This window comes from Alnus glutinosa, chromosome 12, assembly GCF_958979055.1.
Source record: "Alnus glutinosa chromosome 12, dhAlnGlut1.1, whole genome shotgun sequence".
Taxonomy (NCBI): Eukaryota; Viridiplantae; Streptophyta; class Magnoliopsida; order Fagales; family Betulaceae; genus Alnus; species Alnus glutinosa.
In genome coordinates, this window is record NC_084897.1 from 23343828 (window position 1) to 23368051 (window position 24224).

The 24224-nt window shown below is 34.8% G+C and overlaps 1 protein-coding gene across 1 annotated transcript; it reads left to right on the forward strand.

Annotated features, from left to right (window-relative positions):
- The first annotated feature begins 21625 nt into the window (after positions 1-21625).
- Positions 21626-23391, forward strand: LOC133851995 (probable xyloglucan endotransglucosylase/hydrolase protein 7). Its single transcript, XM_062288644.1, has 4 exons — positions 21626-21892; positions 22053-22153; positions 22258-22454; positions 22686-23391. Exons 1-4 carry the CDS (start codon positions 21694-21696, stop codon positions 23074-23076), a joined length of 888 nt encoding a protein of 295 aa, XP_062144628.1. The 5' UTR covers positions 21626-21693; the 3' UTR covers positions 23077-23391.
- Positions 23392-24224: the final 833 nt, after the last annotated feature.

Below are 24224 nucleotides of genomic sequence, written 5' to 3' on the forward strand. Positions count from 1 at the left end.
CGATTTGAAGTTGCAAAACGTCCAACTTTAAAATGTGTAATTTAAAAACGTGACTTTTAAAATCGTAATTAACCTTTTGATAAAATTGTTATTTGACTTTTAAAATTGTGTTTTTGAAATGCATTCCATTGCCTTTGATTTGAAAACGCTATTTTTTTTTTTATGTTTTTAAACCGTAATTTTATAAAAACCCACTAATTCTAAATGACATACTTTTAAACATTTTGTTTAAAATCTCACTTTTAATTTTAAAAAAAGAAAAAGAAAGAGAAATTAAACCGCTACATTAATTTATAAATAACCTCGTGGAAAAATTATAGTGTACTTCTAGCACCATTCCTATTTTTATCATTGGATTCGACTTACAAGCTATTATTATTTTTAACAGCATGTAAGCTGTTATGACGTGTCTAGTAGAGAGTAGAGAGTAGAGAGTAAGTGGAAATCATTAATAAAAGGGGTACCTCATATGGGAGGGAAAGCATTAATGGTCTTGAATGCTTTTCACTTACTCTCCACTCTCTGTTGGACACTTCACAACAGCATTCAAATATGGCATAGATGATGGAAGCTACTCTTCAATTTAAGAGGTTAATTTGAGGTTCAAATCGCACTAAAGTTTATAATATAATATAGACAGAAATTAACTACAAACCAATTTAATAAAATAACACGTATTCCTTAGCATGTGAGAAGTACATGTTTATTTAATAGCACATACTTCTCATATGTTTTTTTAATAGCATTAATAAGAAAGCATGTGATTCTGCTTTAGAAATAAATGTCACTTTGTTAAACTGATTTGTAACTAATTTTTGTCCGTATAATATGTATGGTAGTTTAGAGGACATTGTGTGAAGTACTATTTTTTTTTTTTTGAAAATCCCTTCTAATATATATTAAAAGAGACCAATTGGTCAACAGCGCAGGGTTCCAATGAATCCCTAATATACCAAGTCACGGCACAGCGGTTAGAGTTTCCTCCACCCAGGCAAAATAGACTAAGACCATTATAGAATACAACTGCTCAAAAAACTTAGACTACAGAAAGATGCCTCTACAGCACCATAAAACCCTACTTGATCTAGGAGATGGCACACAAACTAAGCTTTAAAATAGCTTTGAGTACCAGGTTTTGATATTACAAAAACAACCCAGCAACTGCATTCAACAACAACCATACACTAACAAAGACAAAAAACTACAAATGCACTAGCGGACCATTTTCCCCACTTCCCCCTTTTTACTCAACTGTTTGCAACCTCCAGTAGGTCCAGAAACTGAGTCAATCCTCGCCCGAAAGCTCTGGCCTCACCCGAAAAGAGCGCCCAAATTTTCAGTACAGATCTAGAATTAGCGAAATCGAACTTGCGCCCCTGCTACGAGGAAAACCGGAGAAGCAAAGCCGCCCAATACTAAACCCCTCCACGCCCTAAACCGCTGTTCCAGTAGAAAACCTAGGCCGCCTCTGCTACAATCAACCACAAAAACATCTGAACGATAACATCCCCCGCGTGGCCATCCCAACCAGCAGCGCCTTCCCAAAGACTCCTGTATGAATTCGGCTCCGGCTTGGCGTTCCAACCTAGCTTCGCCACTTCACAAACACCGATCCAAAGGCCAAAACCCCCTGATTGGGTCAGAATTAATTAATCCAATCCTCGCCCCAGATTTGATTAGGCTAAGAAAAGCAGACCCAACGACACCTATGGGCCAAAACATTTGGGCCAGAGCCAAAAAAAATAATTGAACTACGTGTTGATAGCCCGTGGCACCACTTAAACCCTGAGTTTGGTTTGCGATATAAAATGTTTGTAATCCCGACCAATAACTTTATTAAATAAAATGCAATTATTTTCCTGCCTATAAACGTATAAAAATTTGAGCGAACTTCATTTATAATTCTTGATTTTTCATTAATTTTGAAAAAATGTTTTTAAATTTTAAAAAGTGTCAATTTAAAGTATCTATTTATTTTATTTTATTTTATTTTATTTTATTTTTTTCAGTTTCAACCATTCGTTAGAATTTTTAGTTAAATTCTCTCAAAATTTTCAAAAAATCCCCCATTTCTTATAGGAAAACAAAGAAAAAAATTGTTAGAATTTAGGTATTGGTCAGAATTTAACGGAATTCGCTAAAATACCCATGCCTGAATTTTTGAAAAATTTTATATTTTTTTTTAAAGAAAAAAACACGGGCATTTTGAAAATTTTGATAGGATTTAATGAAAAATTATAACAGATAATTGAAATTAAAAAAAAAAAAATTGAAAGATGAAGATCTTAAATTAACACTTTTTAAAATTTAGATACATTTTTTCAAAACTGATGAAAAATCAAAAGTTATAAGTGGTGTTTTACCTATAAATTTTGAGAAAGAGTCTTGATTTTCTATGATCCCGAAAAAAGTTATTTCACTAACCTGAATAGTAACTCAAAATTCGTTCAAAATCAGTCGAGCGTAATATTGTTGCTCTAATGCATGAAAGATGAGGTGTGAGTGGCTATCATCAAGGCTGGGCCTTACAGCAGGCCCATTGGCCGACCCTGCCAACGCATTGGGACAGCTACACAAGTACCATCCTTTGGAACCTAGAATAAGCCCATATAATCTAAGCTCTGTTCAAAGTTTGGTAAGCCCATTTTGGCAGAATTGGGGTTCTATAGAATTGAATTATAGAACGGATTTTAGGGGTAAAAGATGTGGTTTACTGGTTTAAGTAGAGTGCACAGAGTATCTCCAACAGAATAGACAAATGGCTTATTATAGTTAAATTTGACTTTTAAAAATCATTTCTCGTATCGAGCAGAATAAGGAAAATTGAATTTTTCATTCTAATGTGAATAGTAAATAAGTTATTCTACTTATTCATTATTCACACTACAAAGAATTTTTTTTTTTATTATTATTATCCCCCTCTCTCTCTCCCCCCCTCCTCTCTTCCGTTCACACACTCCCATACAAAATAATATTTAAAGAAAATAGAAAGTAGAATAGAGAATCTGATGGGATGTATTCCAAAAAAATAAGTAGCTAAAATAAAAATTTGTATTTTTTCAATAGTTATTTTGAGTATTTCTACTGAAAGATGCATGCTTTAATGAATATCCAAGTTATGAACTCTGTATACACGGGGTGCTGAGACACAAAAGTGATTCATATGTCTCAACTCTTTCTAAAGGATGAGCTTCACATCTAGTAACAAAATATTGACAAGATTCGCATATAAAATGATGGCTAATACTAAGGAGTAGCACTTTATCTAAAATTCATCAAGAAAAAAGTGGTGCCCCATGGCACATTTTGTAATTATACATATATGGTATATTTGTAATTTATAAATTACAAATATTGTATAATGGAGCATCACTCATAAAATGGTTGTGAATAATAAAATGAGAAACTTCACAAAAGGGTATCAAACTATAGCGCTTTTTCATTTAAGGGTACTAATGTAGCAAAATGTTCAATCGAGTGTATGAATTTATCAAAACCGTTCAATGTAGGGTATTCCGTCACCCTCCGTTCTAAATCGATGACGGAACTCAAAACACGTGCGTTTCACGTGATTTCTTAGGATTTTCTTCCGTTTATACCCCTCTATTAAAAAAAATATATTCATTTAAATCTATTAAAAATATATATTTATTTAGTTGAAAAAACAACTTCTTCTTCCACGGGATGGAAGATGGCCACCAGATCCAGCCTTCGTGCAAACTACAATTAATCCAAGAAGATTCTTCTTCTTCGAATAGATCTGTGATAGATTCGCACCCGTGCATCTCGATGGACACGGAGCTCCCCAGCTTGGTGGTCCGGACGAACGCCGACGACTCGGGCGTCAGGAAACGGCAGCATGACCTGCAATTGTTCTTGACCCAGGGGAGCGTGTTTGTACATTTATATACATATTGTGATCCATTCAGTGTCAAGAGAACAAACTAAAAAAATATAATAATTTGTCAAATTCAAACTATAAATCCGACCAAAACTCCACTTCAGATTTGAGTGACTCATATTTAACACCCGCGATTTCAGTGACTCATTTTTATTTTTCGTCAGGATGTGGATGTGCTTGCTCTTCAGGATTTTCAAGAGATGTAACATTCCAATGGTGGCAATGGGAAGTGGGAACGGTATAGGACTGACTTCAACCATTTGATATCAAAAGAAAAAATGCATGCTTTTGCATTAAAAGTAAAAGTTATGTTATTGTGCAGTTTTCAACTGGCCTGGCATTGGCCATTGAGAAAAAAAGCAAGCGAGTTGAGATATCGCTCTACTGCCTTGCCCGGGCTATCGAGAGCAATCTTAACACGTATGGTTGAAGTTGGATATCTGCCAGAGTCGAAGAATTTGAAGAGAGCTGATGTGGTGATTTTCATTGCAAATCCAAATTGAAAATATTTAGTCAAATGATAAAGAGCAATCTGAAACCAGATTGGATAGCTTTTGTGAGTGTTCTAAAGGGAAATCAGTAGGCCCAGTTTAAAACCAGATTGTCTCTGTTCAACTCTGTTTTTGTGATCCAAAACAGAGGATTTGGCTTTCTGCTCTCATGTGTTTTCGGGTGCTTTAATCTATTTCTTGTACTAGAATTCTGCTCGTATGTGTAGAAATTCGAAAAGCCCATATTAATATGAACCTTTATTATCATGTTTTCCATGTTAAAACATATCTGCAACATCAGTGTTGTTTATTCATGTTTGCCATGTTAAAACATTCCTCGTTTTTGTCGTGTCCACCCCAAATGTTTGAAGAATGGAGACATGATTTACAATATGCTCTTGGAATTTGCTTCGGGAGGAAGCCTTGCCGATTTAATCAAAAAATCAAGCAGTCATGGGTTGTCTGAGAGCGATGTCAGAAAGCACACAAAGTCTATGCTTGTGGGGTTGAAACACATTCATGCTCGTGGTAGGTCCGAGTTCATATTTGTCAATCCGAACTCTAAAAGGCAATGTGGCTGCGGTGAATCTTTCATGATGACTTCCAATTCTCCAGTTGCAAAGCAAAGGACTGGTTAACACTTATGTTGAACTTGTGATGGATCAAGACTCTTAAGGAACCTTTCATTTTATACTTTTATTACTCCAGTTGGTGACATCTTGTAGCAGCCACACTAACAGGTCCTTCAGTGTATACATTCTTCTCTAAAAACCGATGCTAGTTGGGCTTACAAGAACTTTCTGTAATCCTGTCATATATGCTTTGCTGATGTAAATGTTATAGCGGAAAGAATTAGAACGTCTTAAAGCAGTTGTCATGTAAAATCTGTTTGAAATGAAACTGGTTTTCATTAGAAACACATGGCCATGGTCATCGGTGCTAATTTTGGCTTCGGTATCACTTTCTTCTCAATACCTGAAAAGCCGAAGCTAATATGGTTTCTCAGAACAATGGTACACACGTGCTTGCTCTCGTTCCTGGGCTCCTCCTAGCAGTCCTCCCCAGCCACCGGGCATAGCATGGGGAGATTCACAAGACGCAGAGCACGTGGGTGATGAGCTTCAACCAGCTTTCAATTTCGGCTCTTCGGTCAGGGCTGTGGACCTCGACGTGGGGGATCAACTCACCGTCGAGGATCAGTTGTGTGCATGGAATCACGGGTTGCTCACGTTAAATGGGTTGTGTTTAGATGCATGTGGGTGAGAGGGGCAAAACGGGCTGTTCTTGTTAAAAGAATCACGTGTAAGTCACGTGGCTTCACTTCCGTCATCGATTTAGAACGGAGGGTGACGGAATACTCTACATTGAACGGTTTTGATAAATTCATACACTCGATTGAACGTTTTGCTACATTAGTACCCTTAAGTGAAAAAGCGTTATAGTTGGGTACCCTTTTGTGAAGTTTCCCCATAATAAAATTATTCTTCTCTCTCTCTCTATCCTTAATTTATCTCATTTATTTGGTTTTGGGTTTATGAAATTCACGATGTTCTTTTTTTTCTTTTTCTTTTTTTTTTAATTGATCGAAGGAAAATGTTACATGAAGGATCCTTACCACTTCTGATCCCGAAGGAAAAAAAAAAAAAAATGACTGATCCTATAAAAGAAAAAGAGGTGGGCTTCCCAACAATAGACCAAGTATAAACCAAAACAATGCTAAAACATATACAAAGAGTAGGAAATGAAACAAAAACCCGACCCTTTCAAGGGGCCGTACAAGGTGGTTTCATAAGTAAAAGAGGTACAGAATAAGACAAGTCTATCTATACCCCCACTTGGGATCAACAACAACCACCCAAAGGAGGCTGAAGTAGTGGTAAAAGCACTGTTAAAGGTCAAAATTGAAACTACAGTAAAGAAAAGCACCAACACAAATTCAAATACGAAAGTCTCCCCTAACAGAAGACAATAACCACAATAACATAAAAACACACTACAACAGCAAAAAGACCCAAAAATAAATGTAACAACAAAAGCTGGCCCGGCAGAGGACAATGGCGCGTAAGATTCACGCGCCATTGGAGGCAATCCACGCGCCGGCTGGTGGACATAGAATGGAGGAAAGACCAACGGGCTTGTTTGGCAAAGACCTGTACAGAACAGAACATAACAGAATAGTGGGTTGTTAATTTTGGAATTAGTAAAAAATGATGATGAGATATAAAAATTTTAAAAAATGTATAGAAAAGTGAAAAAGTTTTGGATTGTAGTGAATAAAAAATTATTGATGTGATATAAAAAGTGAAAAAGTTGGAATGTTTTGATGTTGATTGGTGGTGAAAAATATAAAAAAAAAATGAAAAAAAAAAAAAAAAAAAAAAACGCTTGAATAGTGTTGTATTGTTTTGTATTCTATCAAACAAGGCCAACATCCTCAGGTAGCTGGGGCGCCGGTGAGCCCGGTGGAGAGGCGCGTGGAAGGTTGAAATCATCAGAGAATCGTAAATCTAGGTTTTAAAAACCAAATCTAAGAACCACAACAAAAACAACCACCATCGCGGAGAGAATGGCAGCGGACTCGAAGGGCGCGGTGGAGAGGCTGAAACTCTGCAGCTGCAAATCAGGGTGAGATAAGTCGTACAAGACGACGGATAAATCATCAACCAAAGTAAGGAATACTAGAGAAATCTCTAGCTAAAAACCTACAAAGGCAATAAAATACATAAAGGAAAGAAGAGAGGAGAGGAGAGAAGAGACGAGGCCCTTCCCTCCTCTCCCATCAGCTGCAAGAAGAAGCAAAAAAACCAGAGAGAACAGAGATTGTTATGCGGGGTGAAACACACGATGTTCAAAATCATATAAATGTTTCCCTTTCAAAACAAATATTTATGATTTATCCATGATTCAACTAATAGATAGCGAAATGGATTCCTTTGCTTCCCTTCGTTTTATTTCTAGGCTCCTTTGCGATTTGTATTCAGGATTTTTCTCGTGACAAATGTTGAAGAAGTGGTCTTGATGAAAGTAATTTGAGATCTCAATTAACAGAGGGATTAAAATTTATCTTGGTCCGGGTATAAAAGGGGAAAACACGTCCCTTCTAAATTAAAGTCACTCACAATAGTTCGGTATCTTGCATATCATTTGTCATCCCTAACAATTCGAGCAGCAAATTGGTTAGAGATCCAAATCAATCTAAAAGTTATTCGCAATAGTTCACTATCTTGCATATCATTTGCATATCTTCAGACTTCAGTGATGTTGGAGCACCCAATAATATAAATGATTGATGGCATAATGTTATTGAAATTATTGCCAAATTAATCCTGTAATTAGAAGTTCAATTTGTAGCGCAGTTAATGGCCATCAGGCCATGGCAGCACTCATCATCCTATAAACATGTGCACATTTTCTACATGTAATTTTCCTTTATTAGATCTTTCCCTTGATAGTTGATAGTGGGAGGATCTCTTTGTAATATTTTTCTCTTTTATAACATCTAAAAACAACGACTAGTATGGACAAGCACATTGCTAACTAAAATCTCTTTATCTTTTATTTTCTTCTTCAATTTAACATGGGTTTTAAGTCATCCTAATTAAGCATAATTGATATAATAAACACTTATTACCCAAAGCTTGATTAATAGCTATTCAAGAGTACAATTGGTACTGTTAATTCATTATCAGACAAAAATGAATTTTGTCCAGACCATGTGTTCCTAGCCTTCTGTTGAGATACACGGTGATATAGGATAAAAATGACCACCAGGAAATTAATGATTAGGAAAATTAGGTCAGGATGGATCTCTATGATTTTAGCCATTTTGACTTTAAGACTAATTTTTAATTTGATAAATTTGAGGCATGAGTTTATAGCTATGATTAGTGTTGAATGTTATACATTCAAACTTTTTAATTCACATATGTTAATCTCTTAGTTTTGTTATAGTTTAATGTTTTGTGTTTTAATTTCTTGCATTTTACAGGTTTTGAAAGAAAATCACTCAAAATTCATCAAATTCTAAGCTTTGAACAAGTCTGCAAGAATATTGAAGTCGGTAAACTCACTTTTATAAAGATCCAACTCCAAATCAATTTTGAATTTGTTTGTTGCAGAAAAAAAGAAATCGGTAAAATCTATTATTTTTTGAAAGATTCCAGAATGAGTACATCTCTGTATTTTAATCATAATTTTCTGCTCAAGTATTGGATTGCGGTGAAATTGGCTGCGTTGGACAGCTAATACAAAAGGTAACAAATATGTATGAAATAGATTTTTCCTAATTCGGACATTTACTATGCCAAAATCACCCCGCAATATAGGATTGAAAATCTGGACGAAGTTGAAATTATTTTCCTTCTTGGATTCGGTTTTTAGTTTCCTACTTGGACTAGGAGACTGACTCTTCCAATTTTTTTTTTTTTTTTTGGGATTTCTAAGGCTTCTAGGGTTCTCCTAATCCCTATAAATAGATCTCTAAACATTGAGAAATAAAACACACAAGCTTTGAGAGAGGAATTGGAGGCTAGATCAATAAAGGTTTTGGTTTTTCTTTCTTGAATTCCTCACATGTTTATACTTGATCGTCATACGCATGTGTTATGGATTTGTTATTTATATCAATTTGGATGGCGAGTCTTGGGCATAATAGAATAGCGAAAAAACCCCATCACAGGTTATTGGATTAATCAACATTAAAACAACTGGAATAGATGTCATGTTCCAACCTGAGTCTGTTTACTGATTTCTACAGTTTTATGCTTTCTTGAATAATAACTTAGTAGATGTCATGCTAAATCTTACAAGAAATAAAAGAGTTAGAGTAGATATCATGTCTAACTCATTGCTTAGGGAAATCAATAGCTTTAGAGTAAATGTCATGCCCTTGTGGCTAGTAAACATTAAGTATCGCAATATAGTTTGTAACATTGTGCATATTGTTTCATAAAAATAGTATAATTAGTGGTAAATATTGGATTCCTACCCTTTTATTTATTGTTTTCAATTATGTTATTTGCATTATTCGATTGCAATTATATTTTACTTTATTCAAAATATCTATCTTAGGAAATTTCCTTTAAATGCAATTTACCAATGCTCGTGGGAATAATCCCGTACTTGCTCTTTATACTATTGTTTTGATCTTGTGCAGTACTTGTGAGTAAAACGTACATTTATTCACATATTATTTATGTGGATATATGCACAACAACCTATCATAAATCCGAGACTTCGGTCATTTTTTTTTTTTTTTTTTTGTCAAATAGGTAACATAAAGGACTATGGAAATACAATTATATATAAAAGTTGTTAGATTAGGTGACCTAGACCAACCATGATTGGGCCGTCTCCCGGCCACCCATGACTTACTAGGCGACGACAAGACACCACCTTTATGAGAGATTAATTTGAAGTCACTTCCTAAAATAAGGAAAAGATCCATCCCCTCTTGTCGCGGCCACCCCAAAATTAAGGAGATAGATCTATTTCTGCTAATTGGCGTAGTCATAAGAGGGGGTAGCCTGTGACCACCCCCTTTTAACTTGAGTAGCTGACTAGCTGCCATGGACGGACCCAAGGGGCCCATGGTACACTCCCCCTCTATTTGGTTTTTTTTTTTTTTTTTTTTTTTTTTTTTTTTTTTTTTTTAATAAAAAAAATGATGACCCATTCCAAAAAAAAATTCAATGCAATCCGAACCCTCAAAAGTTAAATTTTCATCCCTAATGGTTGCAAGCCTCCTCCTCTGATGATAAGTGATAACGGCTAGCTGAGCCACCCCTTTAGGCTCTGGGTGGTTGGGAGATGACTTCCTTGGCTGGGTCATGCCACCGACCAACTAAATTACTTATTTTTAGTTTTTTGTATCTAAAGGGTATAATTACATTTCTACATACAATCATTTATGTTATCTATTTAATAGAAAGGTAGATAGAGGTCTCAAATTTAAATGAGTCGAATCTCAATCTTGAATAGTTTGGGTTCTTAAAGTCAAAACGGCCAAAAGCATAGGAAATTATATCCTAATTTCCCAAAAATTTAACATTACCGCTAAACACATGCACAAAGTGAAAAATGAAAATGTTCAAACCATCCAAATAGGAGGTGGTTTTGTCATGCTAACTCGTTGCTTAAGGAAATCAATAGTTTTATGAATAGATGACATGCTCTTGTTGCTGATAAACATTAAACATCGCAATATGGTTTGTAACATTGTGCATATTGTTTCTTAAAAAGAGCATGATTAATGGTGACTATCGGAGCCCTAACATTTTATTTATTGTTTTTAATTATATTATTTACTTTATTCCATTGCAATCATATTTTACTTTATTCAAAATATCCATCTTAGGAAATTCTCTTTAAACGCAATTTACTAATGCTCATAGGAATGATTTCGTACTTACTCTCTATACTATCATTTTAATTTTATGCACTTGCAAGTAAAATCTACATTTATTCGCCTACTATTTGTGCGGATATATGCACAACAACCTATCATAAATTTGAAGTCATCATAAATTTGAGACTTCGGTCGTTTTATTTTTTGTCAAATAAGTAACATAAAGGACTATGAAAATACAATTATATATAAAAGTTGTTAGATTAGGTGACCTAGACCAACCATGATTGGGCCATCTCCCGGCCACCACGACTTACTAGGCGACGACAAGACACCACCTTTATGAGAGATTAATTTGAAGTCACTTTCTAAATTAAGGGAAAGATCCATCCCCTCTTGTTGGGGTGGCCACGATGCACCCCAGAACTAATGGGATAGATCTACCTCTGCTAATTGGGGTAGTCATAAAAAGGCCTCTTGTTGGGGTGGCCATGAGGCACCCAAGAACTAAGGGGATAAATCTACCTCTGCTAATTGGGGTAGTCAGAAAAAGGGGTAGCTTGTGACCACCCCTTTTAACTTGAGTAGCTAACTAGCTGCCATGGACGGACCCAAGGGGCTCATGGCCCGCTTCCCATTTGGGTTTTTTTTTTTTTTAATAAAAAAAATGATGACCCATTCTAAAAAATTTCCAATGCAATCCAAGCCTTCAAGAGTTAAATTTCCATCCCTAATAATTGCAAGCCTCCTCCTATGATGATAAGTGATAACGGCCGGCTAAGCCACCCTCCGCGGCCACTCTCTAAGTTGTGGTTGGTTAGGAGATGACTTCCTTGCAATTGGCTGGATCAATATGCCACCGACCTACTAAATTACTTATTTATTTTTTTATTTAATGGGTATAATTACATTTCTACGTACAATCATTTATGATAGAAAGGTCTGAAAGGTAGACAGAGGTCTCAAATTTAAAATGGTCTAATCTCAATCTTAAATAGTTCGGGTTCTTAAAGTCAAAACCGCCAAAAGCATACGAAATTATATCCTAATTTCCCTAAAATTTAACATTACCGCTAAACACATGCACAGAGTGAAAAATGAAAATGTTCAAACCAAATATCCAAATAGGAGGTGGTTCTGATATGCCCATCACAATAATGCAAAATGTTAGGCAACATATTAATCTGAAGCTGTTTTATAAAGTATGGGTTGATAGGCTTTCTTATCCATGAATATTAATTATGACAATACCAAATAATTAAAACACGTTAAGCTGCAGCCTAGTATAACAAATGGTGGGCACTTTCTTATCCATTGGCTGTCGGCGTACGTCACCCTCCTGCATATAAACAAAAAATATATACGGGTGATCATTTGCCAGAAGTAGACGCATATATACTGTACGTACGTACTTGGAAATTGCAAGTCTCAGTCCCAGCGGATCTAAGATTTTTCATCTCGAGAGGTCAAAGTATAAATGAAGAGTTAAATTTAGTTTTAGTATGAATTAAATCTAATTTTTAAGCCTAAAAATACATATATATTTAACTTAATGAAATTTTTTTAATTAAGTTATTTTCTGCGAGTCTCCGTCCCTGCTGATCTGTCATATATATATTTTCTGCAGATTGTAGCTTCCCTAAGCTCCCTCAAGGGCCCCCACATGATTTTCTTTTTCCTCTACATGTGGGTCTTTCTGTGTTAAAGTGTCTCACATTGCTAAGAGATCATTGTCTTGTAGACATTATAAGCCATGGACACCCCTTCTCTCTCAAGGCGTCTTTTGAGAGTGAGTAAGACCTATAAACTTTTACATGGTATCAGAGCAGGCCAGGTTCCTTTGACAATGATGGGCCTTTCTCTCCCATTGTTGAACACGTGTTTGGCCAAAAATGCCACACGTGAGAGGGCGTGTTAAAGTGTCCTACATTGCTAAGAGATCTTTGTCTTGTAGACTTTATAAGCCATGGACACCCATTCTCTCTCAAGGCGTCTTTTGAGAGTGAGTAAGACTCGTGGACTTTTACATTCTGTTCGATCTAGCGTGTCATCGATGACCAACGTGCACTTCTATCGTCAAGGATATATAACACTCTTTGAAATCCATAATTATAATTCTGAGTCTATACATAAAGCCATGGACACCATTAATTTGGTTCATGGGCAAAGAATATGAAAAATTCCAAATGATCTGATCAATTAGAGAGAAGAGCGTTAATTACCAATTAAGCAGCTAATTTTACTTGCAATTATGTTGTTTGTATATGTTTGCATGTTATCGTGATCACAAGATCGAGCGTTCCAAACGGCTACTTGATTATATTACGTCCAAATCAAGGTAGGGTTAGTATTCTTGCAACTTGCATGTTATCTCTAGCTATCACATGAGATCGATTTAACAAGAGAACACGAAAGGAAAGCTGAACCATATTTGTTGTTAGAAGGGCTATTGCCTATTGGATAAGTAGTCTTAATGTCGTTGGTTTGTCAAATCTAGCCACCCTAATCACCGGCAAATTAAAATGATTGCATGTGAATTGCTTAGAAATATCATGATATAGTCATTTTCATCTGCGCATTATATATATATAAGTGGTTCAGCTAAAAAACAGAAGAGGATTTATCATTGCATCTACTTGATTGACTCAACTTTGACACAGAAAATGTGGCGATCACTACTCTGGTCGGAGAAATTGTTGAAGGCATTTACATGCATCTTACAATTTGTTACCATGTACATGAATTGTTAGAAATAATAGAAAGCATGTGAAATGCTCATAAGACGTGTTATAAAGTCATTTTTCTTAATAAATTATTTGTTTCTACCAGAATTGATATGCAAAAGGTTATATCAAATATTTCTCGAAAATAATATAATGAAGTCAAAAAAATACCCATGTCGTTTGGCTACGTTTTGCACAAACGAAATGAAAAAATGAACACCTTCAAATTTTTCTACTCTAGCAAGATAGAGAGACTAGAATTTTAAAATTACAAAAAGTGTTTTAAGAGATAGAAGAAGAGACCATTTTTATGTGTAAAGAAAACCGGTTTGCAGTAGACTACTTATAGCGTTAAAACAACTGTTATCAATGTTGATCTATACACGAACCGACATCCAATTGTGAAATCAATTGCTACTTTTGTAATAAACTGTTATTTCAATAATAAACTGGTATTCCTACATATTCATGTGCCTACAGATTCAATAGTAGATTTGAAAAAAAATAGACATGTTATTCTTTCAACTTGTGTCCATATTTTGTCCAACTCTTTTTCAAATCCACCATTAGATCTCAATGACATTGTCTATTTCATGTGGGTCCTACATATTCAATGATAGATTTGAAAAAAAAAATATGAATAGAGTTGGATGAGAGTTCGACAAGAGAATGAAAAATAGCATTTCCCTTTAAAAAAAAAAAATAGAGAGAGAGTTGGATGGAAAATGAAGAGGAGAGAAAAATTGCATTTCTCTTAAAGCAATGCTTGATGTGGGTTGGGCCTTTTAAATGCCAAATTGATCACTTTTCTCTCACAAAAAATTAAAACCTCATTTTACATTTATATCACATCAGACAATTTTTTATTTTTATTCAAACAAAAAACTCCACCAAAATATTAATCTTTTTTCTATGTGAAACTCTTTTCTTTTAACACTCTTTAATTAATACCTTTTAATTTAAAACATTCTCAAACTCCAAAGTAAATATATATGTATTATATACAAGGGCAGAGCTACATGGTATCCGGGGGAGGGGGGATGCGGCCCGAAGCCACCATGTTTTCCCATATGTTTTGAAAAAAATATTATTATAATTCTTTATAAATTAAAATTTTACACCCCACCTTTTTTTTTTTTTTTTCTTTTTTTTTTTTTTCAATTTTGCCATCCCAAATCCAAATGCTAGCTTCGCCCCTGATTATATGCATACTAATTTTGAAAATGCTTTAACCTGAATTAGACTTTTTTAATCATTTATTCAAATAAAAATATTTGAACATATTCATTTAAACTGTAAGATATCTTTCAAGTTTTGAGTCCACGTGCTCGAGCAGGATTTCAATTCTGATCCTTACGAAGTAATAGCATATAGGACAACATCCACGTGCATGAATGCATCAAATTAATTCCATGTTTAATGTCAACTTATTTATATATTTTCCACTATATATAACAGATATGCCAAATAAAACACACATATCTCTATATTTATATCTAAAATCACATTTATTTTGTTGAGTTCAATTCACGCCCCTCCAATTTTGATCAGATCCTTACCACTCAAAACGCCCATTAATCAACGTTCCGTACTGATATCCTGAATTGGAGACACCATTACAATTAAGCTGCAGTTAATTCTAGTTTTCTTTTCTTTTTCTTTTTCTTTTTCTTTTTTTTTTTTTTTTTTTTCTCATTTTCTCCTAGAATTACTTTAGTATGTGCCCTTATATTTTTCTTTTCTTTCGACCAAACGATAAAAGAAACAATTAATTCCCCACCTGTGTACTGTACAGATTATTAATCTTACAAGAAGCACAGGTGAAATGTCAATATATATCACAGCCCAAAATTATTGAATATTGATTATGATTGTGGAGCAGTCCAAGGTATGCAGGTGTGACCCATCAAAGCGTACCCATTGGTAGAATTGAAAAGGACCCTTTTTTACGGGCTTGGCTCCTCTTCAATTGTGGCTTCTATTTACACATATATTATCAGTTTGTCGATGTTTTTTTTTTTAATTAAAAAAAAAAAAAAAGAAAAAAAAAAAAGAAGAAGATTCAAAAGATTTATGTTTCCTATAAAACATCAGCGTCAGCTTGATTAATGGGTGGAAGCTAAAATATACGATTTTCATAATTTGTGTTGAGTTATCTTCTTCTTTCTTTGTTTTGATCATTTTCAAGGTTTCAAGTTTATGAGTCATAATCGCTGGAGTACTGGTGGGCTCAGTTCCTTTTCATTTGGATAGAGATCGATCGCCCCATTTCTTTCCTCCGAATTAATGCATGAATATGAAAGGCATATAATCCTCTTGAGATTAAAATAATTTATTTTATTAGATTTAATCGTGTATTTTTAACTTACATAGAATCATTCCCAATGTACAATTAAACATTTGTTAACTTTCTAATTCTCGAGTTTTCGTGCTAGGAACCAATTCCTCTATATATACACGGCTACACGCTAGTTCGGTGAGGAGTTAGGTCGCACTCGATCCGCTTGTCAATATTTATTTATTATTATTTTTTAAGACTGAAAGTTGAGAGATCGGCGATCGATCGCTATTTCTCCAGGACCTAGGGATATAATATTGCCGGTCCAGTGCTACAGGACAAATTAAGCTGTGTTTGTCTCCCTAGAAAATGTATTATAAAACAACTTTTTACTTTTAAGTTATGAATAAAATATTTGGGACCAAATTTAGTTTTTCTCCAAAAGAATGTCTCGGAAAATGAAAGCATATATTTAGGGTTTAACCGCATTTGTGCTTTGAATTGATAAAAGTTATTGTTAATTAATAATTATGCGGTGTTCGATCGGGTAGAGAGAATTGAAGGCAACAAAGAAATTGGTGTTTGAGAGTGAATTTCTCTCTACCACTTATTCTCTTGTCACTCCCCGAGCACCACAAGACTATATCAACGTTGGATTCTCATTTCTGAACTCACCTATGCAACATTTATATCCCATTATGATTTTCGAGAGAATTTCCCTTTTTTTTTTTTTTTTTTTTTTTTAATTCTTGTTTTATATATGTGGCTGTACATGGGAAACGATTATAGATCGATCACTTGAAGCTGCAACCACTTTTCCTATTAATTTTGAAAAGGACAATTTTTTAATTTTTATTATTATTTTCTAAATTGGGTTAGATGAATTAACTGACATGTATACTCCGTTTGTTTTGATGTAAAATATTTTCCGGCGTAAAATATTTTCAATTAAATATATTTTCTGAAGTTTGATTCGTACGAAAAATCACCAACGGCGTAAAACAGAATCTAGCAACGTCCGGCCGTCGTGCTAGAATCCGGCATAAATTTTTTAGATTTCGGCCAGTTTGGCCGGAATCCAGTCCGCCGGACTCTGGCAGATATTTCCAGATTATAGTCGTACTAGTCCGCCGGAATCTGACGATGTCGCCAGATTTCGGCAATCAGATACCAAAATTTAGGGATTTTCGGCAATAGAGTTGGGCTACCAACTCCAATGCCCAGCAGTGGCTGATTCCCACAAACGTGCGTACAAGAATGAAGAGTTTAAATCATTTTCTAAAAATTAAAGAGGTTTTTACAGTCAAACTGAAAATGATTTTCATTAATTATTATTTTTGCTCCCATCAAGTATAAAAAAATATCAAAAATATTTTATGCCGAAACAAATAAAGTAGTATCATGTGATTCGCATTTTTAATGGATACAAAAGAATTATTTTCTCGGATGGATTTTGACATTTCTCGATTGAAAACACTTTTGGAAATAATAATAATATAAGTATCTTAGATATACATCACGGATCTCAAGTGAATTCTAAAATACATCCGTTGTCGGTGGAAGAGAAATGCGTAATCACTTCCGAACAAAGGGCCAATAAACTATGAACCGACGGCTTTGTTTCATAAAACCTTTTCAATTTCTCTTTTGATCTCTTTTTCAAAACAAAAATATTAATAAACAACTCACACTATAAATATTCAAAACTAATTTTATTTTTATGCCATGTCAAAACATTTTTATGGAACAAAAAATAAAAAGTACTCTTTAAAAGATATTAACTAACAGAGCCAACAACAAAAAATAAAAACAAGTACAAGCTTAACAATTGAAGAGTCCTGTCGAGACAGACTACTAGCACCTTAATATGCTGAAAAGAAAATAGGAAGATAAAAGTCAGGGCGGAGCTAGCTTTTACAATTTGAAAGAGTTAAATTGTGAAAAAAAAAAATTTAAAAAAATAAAAAAAACAAAAAAAAACTTGAGGCTTGGAGAGGGGGAGAGGCCCCTCCAAAGCCTCAAGTGGCTTCGCCTTTGCGAAAGTATACGGCCAATAAAAGTCACGGCATACTATGATGTGTAAAACCATTGAGAATATGAAAACTCTTATAAACTTGAATCTAAACCGGTTTGAAATCAACATGAGATTTAAGCATTCATTTGTATTCGGTGCGGTTATTATTGAACTCTTCATTCAAGTAAAATAGAAAATACTTTAAAAAAAAAAAAAATTAAATTACGTAACATCACATAAATCATTAAATAAAAAAGTTGACTATAAAATGAATTAATTCTATTTCACTTGAAATCAAAAAAAAAAATCAAATCAAATAAAAAAGGTTAAAAAAAAAAAAAAAAAAATTCATAACTCGGCCACATTAAAGCCGAGGCACTGTGGACGTGCGTTGGAACTGATTAGGCTTGACCACGTCTAATCAGCAGTGTCCCGTTCCAAAGATACACATCAGATGGGGCCCAGAAATTGCTAAACACTGCCATCCTTGCAGCCGTGCCCATGGGCCATGGCCCCACTCATGCCTCCTCCTCTATCCAATGGCGTTCTACAATTTCAATTATGCAAATAAAAGTGATATGTTTGTCCTTTACCTCTACAAAATTCTCCAACTCTTTCCTTGTCAACTCTAGGGCCTCGTTTGGTCGGTCCTACATTCCAAATTCTCTCTATATGATGTGGTACGTCTATTCTATTATGATGTATCCTCACTCCTAGTAATATCTCAAATTTCTCGCAAGAAGAAGAATCTGAAAGAAATAATCATGAATGCAATTATGCCTTTCATTGGTGTTGGACTTGCCACGTGTACAATAGTTCAAGTCCCGATCGTCTCATGCTAATAATTGATACTATCGTATACAATAATTATCTTAAAATCATGTTTTTCAACTTGACATGATGGCTCTCCAATATGTTTGTTTACAACATTTACTTATTTGTTTATTTGCCATCATACTATTTACTAGAGGCCCTTTGGGGATGCGAGGTCCACTTAAATTCAATAAAGTCGGTTATTTTTCGGGTTTAGAAAAGCCCATTCGCTTTCAAGCAGAGCGGGTAATATGCCCATCGATCGAGGGAATCGTCAATAGATGGTCATGTAGTGAGGGGACCACAAAAGAATGAAGGATATCATTCGTTTACAATTTTACCTATTTAAACTTGACTTAGTAATGAAATGAACCGTTGAAGCGCGCCTTCAATCCCATGAAATAAAACAATTTATGAGAATATGCCACCTTTTATATTAGTCCCTTAACCCTCGTCTCTTAACATATAAAGTCCACTTACCATATCAACAACAATCCTATGAATGAAGGTGATGGTCCATATTATTAGATCCGCACATTTTTTCCTTCCTATTCTCTATTTAATTAGGTTATCTTTTAAATACTTTACTAATTTAAGCATCGGAATGTTCTTTGTCAGTACCTCCGACGCGTCACTCTTGAATATTTTCTGTCTTTGCAGATTTCTTTTATTAGACGACTAAAGGCGTGCGGTCAATTGTACATATAATTAATTTGTTTATTTATTTTTGATATGGAGAAAACTCCATTTGATAGATGACAAAGACTTTCTTCTAGCAGGCTCTAAGTTATAAAAGAAAGAAGAACCTTTACATTAACATACGAAAAAATATCCATTATATTATCTCCTAAAAAATATGAAAAAACCTCGAATTCTTCAAAAACGTGAAAATTATAGTATCTGAATTTATTTCTAAAACACAAAAGTTCGACCCCAAAAATATGAAAAATATGGTACAACTTTTTGACGGAATTGTGTCGGTGTGTGAGTGTTTTGCTTAATTTATTCAAACTATTAATATGGCTAAGCATATAACAAAGTTGTTATCTTGAAAGTTGGAAAGTAATTGACTATAATTTTTTTTAAAAATTATTTAAACTATTTTTCTCTTCTTGCCTTCGGCTGCCAACCAAAGAGAAGCTTATGGTTTAGCATAAGAACAATTTTACTCTGCATTAATGAGAAGTTAAAACATTTAAATTTTTTTTAACTTATTATATTTATCAAAATATAATTGCTTGCTTTGTTTTTATTCTGATAAATATAATGATAATGTTTTTTCATGTTCAACTTTTCAAGCCTAATTGTTAATTGGGTGATAATTTCTTTCTAACTCTTTTTTTATTTTTAATTTATCATAAAATTATCTTACAATCCTGCCAGGACAATATCAACAAACCTTTGAATTAGTCATTGTTAAAAAAAACAAAAAAAAAAAAAAAAAAAAAAAAAAGGAAAAAAAGGCAAGGATTATTTGAAAGTCACATATGATATATAGCTAGCATAACCTCTTATTTTATTTTATTTTTTATTTATTATGAGATAGCCGCCCCAATAAAATTTTTTTGGCTCCACTTACACCGACAGGTACAAGTTTAGGGAAAAGCAAAACATAATTGGTACTATGATAAACAAGTTTATCTTAAAATCCTGTTTAATCAGTTTAACCTCAACCCAGACTGTAAAAAGTATGTGGCCCACACCAATGGGTCTAACATTGGACGTATCTGCTTGTAGCCATTTGAATCAATCCATCTACTTCTCCTGGCTGTCCACAGGTCGATATCGCACGCGCGAATTGATTGCCTGTCTTTAACTTCGGGGCTAGAAGTAGACGGCTAGTTTATTAAAATTATTGGAAAATGTTATTTATTAGATTGTTATATGGGTAATGTACGTACGAACGATTAAGATGGAAACTGATCTTCTTCATTTCGTTGGAGCCGGTTAGTTCATTTAGGAGAGGTAAATTGGTCATTTTATTTTTTTTGGAAATGTTATTTAATAAATTACTATACGACTGAGATGACGTGGTAGTGAAATTCAACAATCAATTGTTCTTTTTACAAAGCCCGTGCATATCTAAATGTTGATTTTCACTGCCACGTCATTCTAATTGTATGATAGTCGTATAGCAGTCTATAAAATAATATATATATTTTTTTTACAAGTTTCTGTTAGTCTAAAGACTAATTTTCACTGTCACATCATCCTAATTATATAGTAGTCATATAACAGTCTGTTAAAGAACATTACTCAAAATAATTCATTCAGGCTATGAAACAAAGATAACCTACCCTTCTAAAGAGGAAAAATACAAAATCAATTCATGTGGTATCAAAATGAACTCAAAGGTCCCTGACATGTGCGAAAAATACAATTTATTCCCTACAGTCAAATTTCATCCACTGACTTAACAAATTCCGTTAGTGTGACATGTCAGAGTCAATAAAATTGTGATACTTTTCCTATTTAAGTCAGTGTCACACTAGTGAAATTTGTTAAATCAGTAGACAATTTGTTTGTAGGGAAAAAATTATTTTTTTAGCCTACCTAAAGACCGACCTCTAAATTCATTTTAATGTCAGAAGAAGCTAATTGCAACTGATTTTACATTTAGAGAGAGAGAGAGAGAGAGAGAGAGAGAGCCTATCCCATGGAGTTAGGTGCAAGTAAAATATATGGCATCGATCGTACGTGCTTGCTCGAAAATCACAATCATGGGAATATCATGGGAATAATTGGAGAAGAGTTAGGCAATTTTGACGTCCACAAAAGAGTAGTTAGATGGACATTAATTAATTACTTTTAATTCAATGTATAATGAAGAGAGTCAATAAGGAGATGAAGAAAATCATGAGGCAGACGATAAAAGAAGAGGCGCGAAAGAAACTACAAACAGTTGGGTAGGGCCTAACGACGGCTTGCGATTAGCTGTATGGAAAGCTAAAGCTGTTAATGGCGCTTTCCTCTCTCTAAATGCAGCAGTCTTAATCTTTTATCGTGATTATCTTCCCCTTACTAGCTATCACTCCTATATATACTAGCTCCCCCCCCCAACTCCTCTTCTAAATCATATTCGAAAAAAGAAACCATTCTCTTATCTTTCTTTCGAAACCAACCAACCATGGCCATATATATGTATCCTACCTTGAGAAACGCTATTGCTTCTCTTTCACTCTTTATGCTTGCGTTTGCTCTCCCTTTCCCCACCACGGGAAGACCCGCCACTTTTCTTGAAGACTTCCACGTCACGTGGTCTGATTCCCATATCAAGCAGATCGACGGAGGGAAGGCCATCCAGCTCGTTCTTGACCGAAATTCTGGTACCGCTCGCTTTTCGTGGGGTCACATATCTTTTTGGTTATTTAGTATTGAAAAAAAAGGCTTAATTTATTCATCCAAAAAAAAAAAAAAAGGCTTAATTTAATTGGACTATGATCACACAGAAATGAAAGAACTATATATAAAATTGTTGCGTTTCAGGATGTGGGTTTTCTTCCAAGAGGCAGTACTTGTTCGGGCGTGTCAGCATGAAGATTAAGCTGATTGCCGGGGACTCTGCCGGAACTGTCACCGCCTTCTATGTACGTTAACGTTACGTGTACACACTGTACAGTACTCGAAATTTTTCTCTTCCTCTTAATTGGCCGGTATTCAATTTGTCTGCTCTGAATTAATTGTGTGTCAGATGAATTCAAACACCGACGCTGTTCGTGACGAGCTGGACTTCGAGTTCTTGGGGAATCGAACAGGGCAACCGTACACTGTCCAGACCAATATCTACGCTCATGGGAAGGGTGATAGGGAGCAAAGAATCAACCTTTGGTTTGATCCTTCTGCTGACTTCCACACTTACACAATTCTATGGAACCACCGTCAAATTGTGTAAGTTAACAGTTTCAGAATTAAGCATGTCCCACGTGTCAATTTCATACTAGAGTAATGTTGTATAATTAATATAAAATTATAATGATGTGACACTGATTTCAATGATTAATTTTAATTTTTACTAATAACAGTCGTGTAAGAATATATTAAATAGTTTATTATTATTATTATTATTACTAGGTGAAATTAATAATAGTTGTTTGTAATGATATTGTCGGTGTACTGCAGCTTCTATGTGGATGATGTGCCCGTTAGAGTTTACAAGAACAACGAAGCCAAAGGAATCCCCTACCCGAAATTTCAGTCCATGGGGGTCTATTCCACATTATGGGAAGCCGACAACTGGGCTACGAGAGGCGGGCTGGAGAAGATTGATTGGAGCAAAGCACCTTTCTATGCTTATTACAAGGACTTTGACATCGACGGATGCCCGGTGCCGGGCCCGGCGAACTGTGCCTCCAACCCCAGCAACTGGTGGGAGGGAAACGCCTATCAATTACTCACTGCCCTCCAAGCAAGAAAGTATAGATGGGTTCGCATAAACCACATGGTCTACGACTACTGCACCGATAAATCTAGGTTTCCGGTGAGCCCGCCGGAGTGTGCTCTCGGCTTCTAAATGGCAAACCAACCAAACCGTCCATGTATTATAAGCCTCACGTACATGTCCTAGCTTGTACGCTAATTGTGTGATCATGAGAGTCATTCAAATTTGGATGGTACAAAAGCCGGGGGATATATGTGTTATATTTGGCCTCTTACTCTTGTGTACGTGTATTAGTGTATATGTCGACGAAGCTTTAAGTTAGCTCCGGGGGAGGGAAAAAGTCAAACCTTCTTGTGGGCTATACGTGTCTGTATTCTGTAGGCACAGTACGTGCCAATAAAGTTTCTGCATAAAGTATAACTGTGAAAAGGATGTTCTTGTTCTCTATGTCCATGTTTTTCAAACACACATGCAGAAATCTCTACCGACTTTCAACTGATGAACCAAAGCAAAAGCTCGGCCTATATATCTTAGGTGGTCCATTTACTCCATCATGTTGTACTTGTACCTACAACTAAAAGCCAAGAAAAAAGAGAGGTAAAAGTAATCCGTTTATTAGGAAAAGGTAAAGGTTAAAAAAAAAACTTTGACATCTTTTTTAATTATGCTCAAGGATAATCTTTCCTAAAATAAAATTCATTCATTACCACCTTTGTAGCAAATCTTCAGCAATTTATTTTACAATCTATAGCAATTTCTTTAGAATGCTATAACTAGGGGTGTGAAAAAAGTCATCATTATCGAAGCATAGTATAAAAAACCAACGGTAATCGGGAAGGTGGGTAATTTGCCCCATTTCACCTTTATGTAGCATCTAAAACAATAATTTTTCATCTTTATTGATAAGTCTTGAATTATTCGATTCAAGACCCCTTAATTTACATTTGTTAAACCTAGTTTTTGTTGTATGTATAACGTGTTGTTGTAGTTTTTGTGTTTTGTCTTATTTTCAGGTCTTAATTGAAATCTAATTCAAAACACTTGAATTAGGCTTGGAAATACATCAAGGGTATTTTAGTCATTTTCAGAGTTCGAGATTGTTCCTGGGACCTGAAGAATTGGCTAAGGCAATTAGATCGATCGACTTTAAATGAGATCGATCGAAATTTAGATCGATCGAAATAAAATTAGATCGATCGAAAGTTAAATCGATCGACTTTATAATCGATCGATCGAATTTTCCGTTTTCCAGAAGATCAGATATTTCAAGATCTTTTGAA

Coding starts and splice junctions, on each gene's coding strand:
- LOC133851995 (XM_062288644.1), top strand. CDS start 21,694: ATGGCCATATATATGTATCCTACCTTGAGAAACGCTATTGCTTCTCTT. Junction 21,893..22,052: donor CGTTCTTGACCGAAATTCTG/GTACCGCTCGCT, acceptor GTTGCGTTTCAG/GATGTGGGTTTTCTTCCAAG. Junction 22,455..22,685: donor TGGAACCACCGTCAAATTGT/GTAAGTTAACAG, acceptor GGTGTACTGCAG/CTTCTATGTGGATGATGTGC.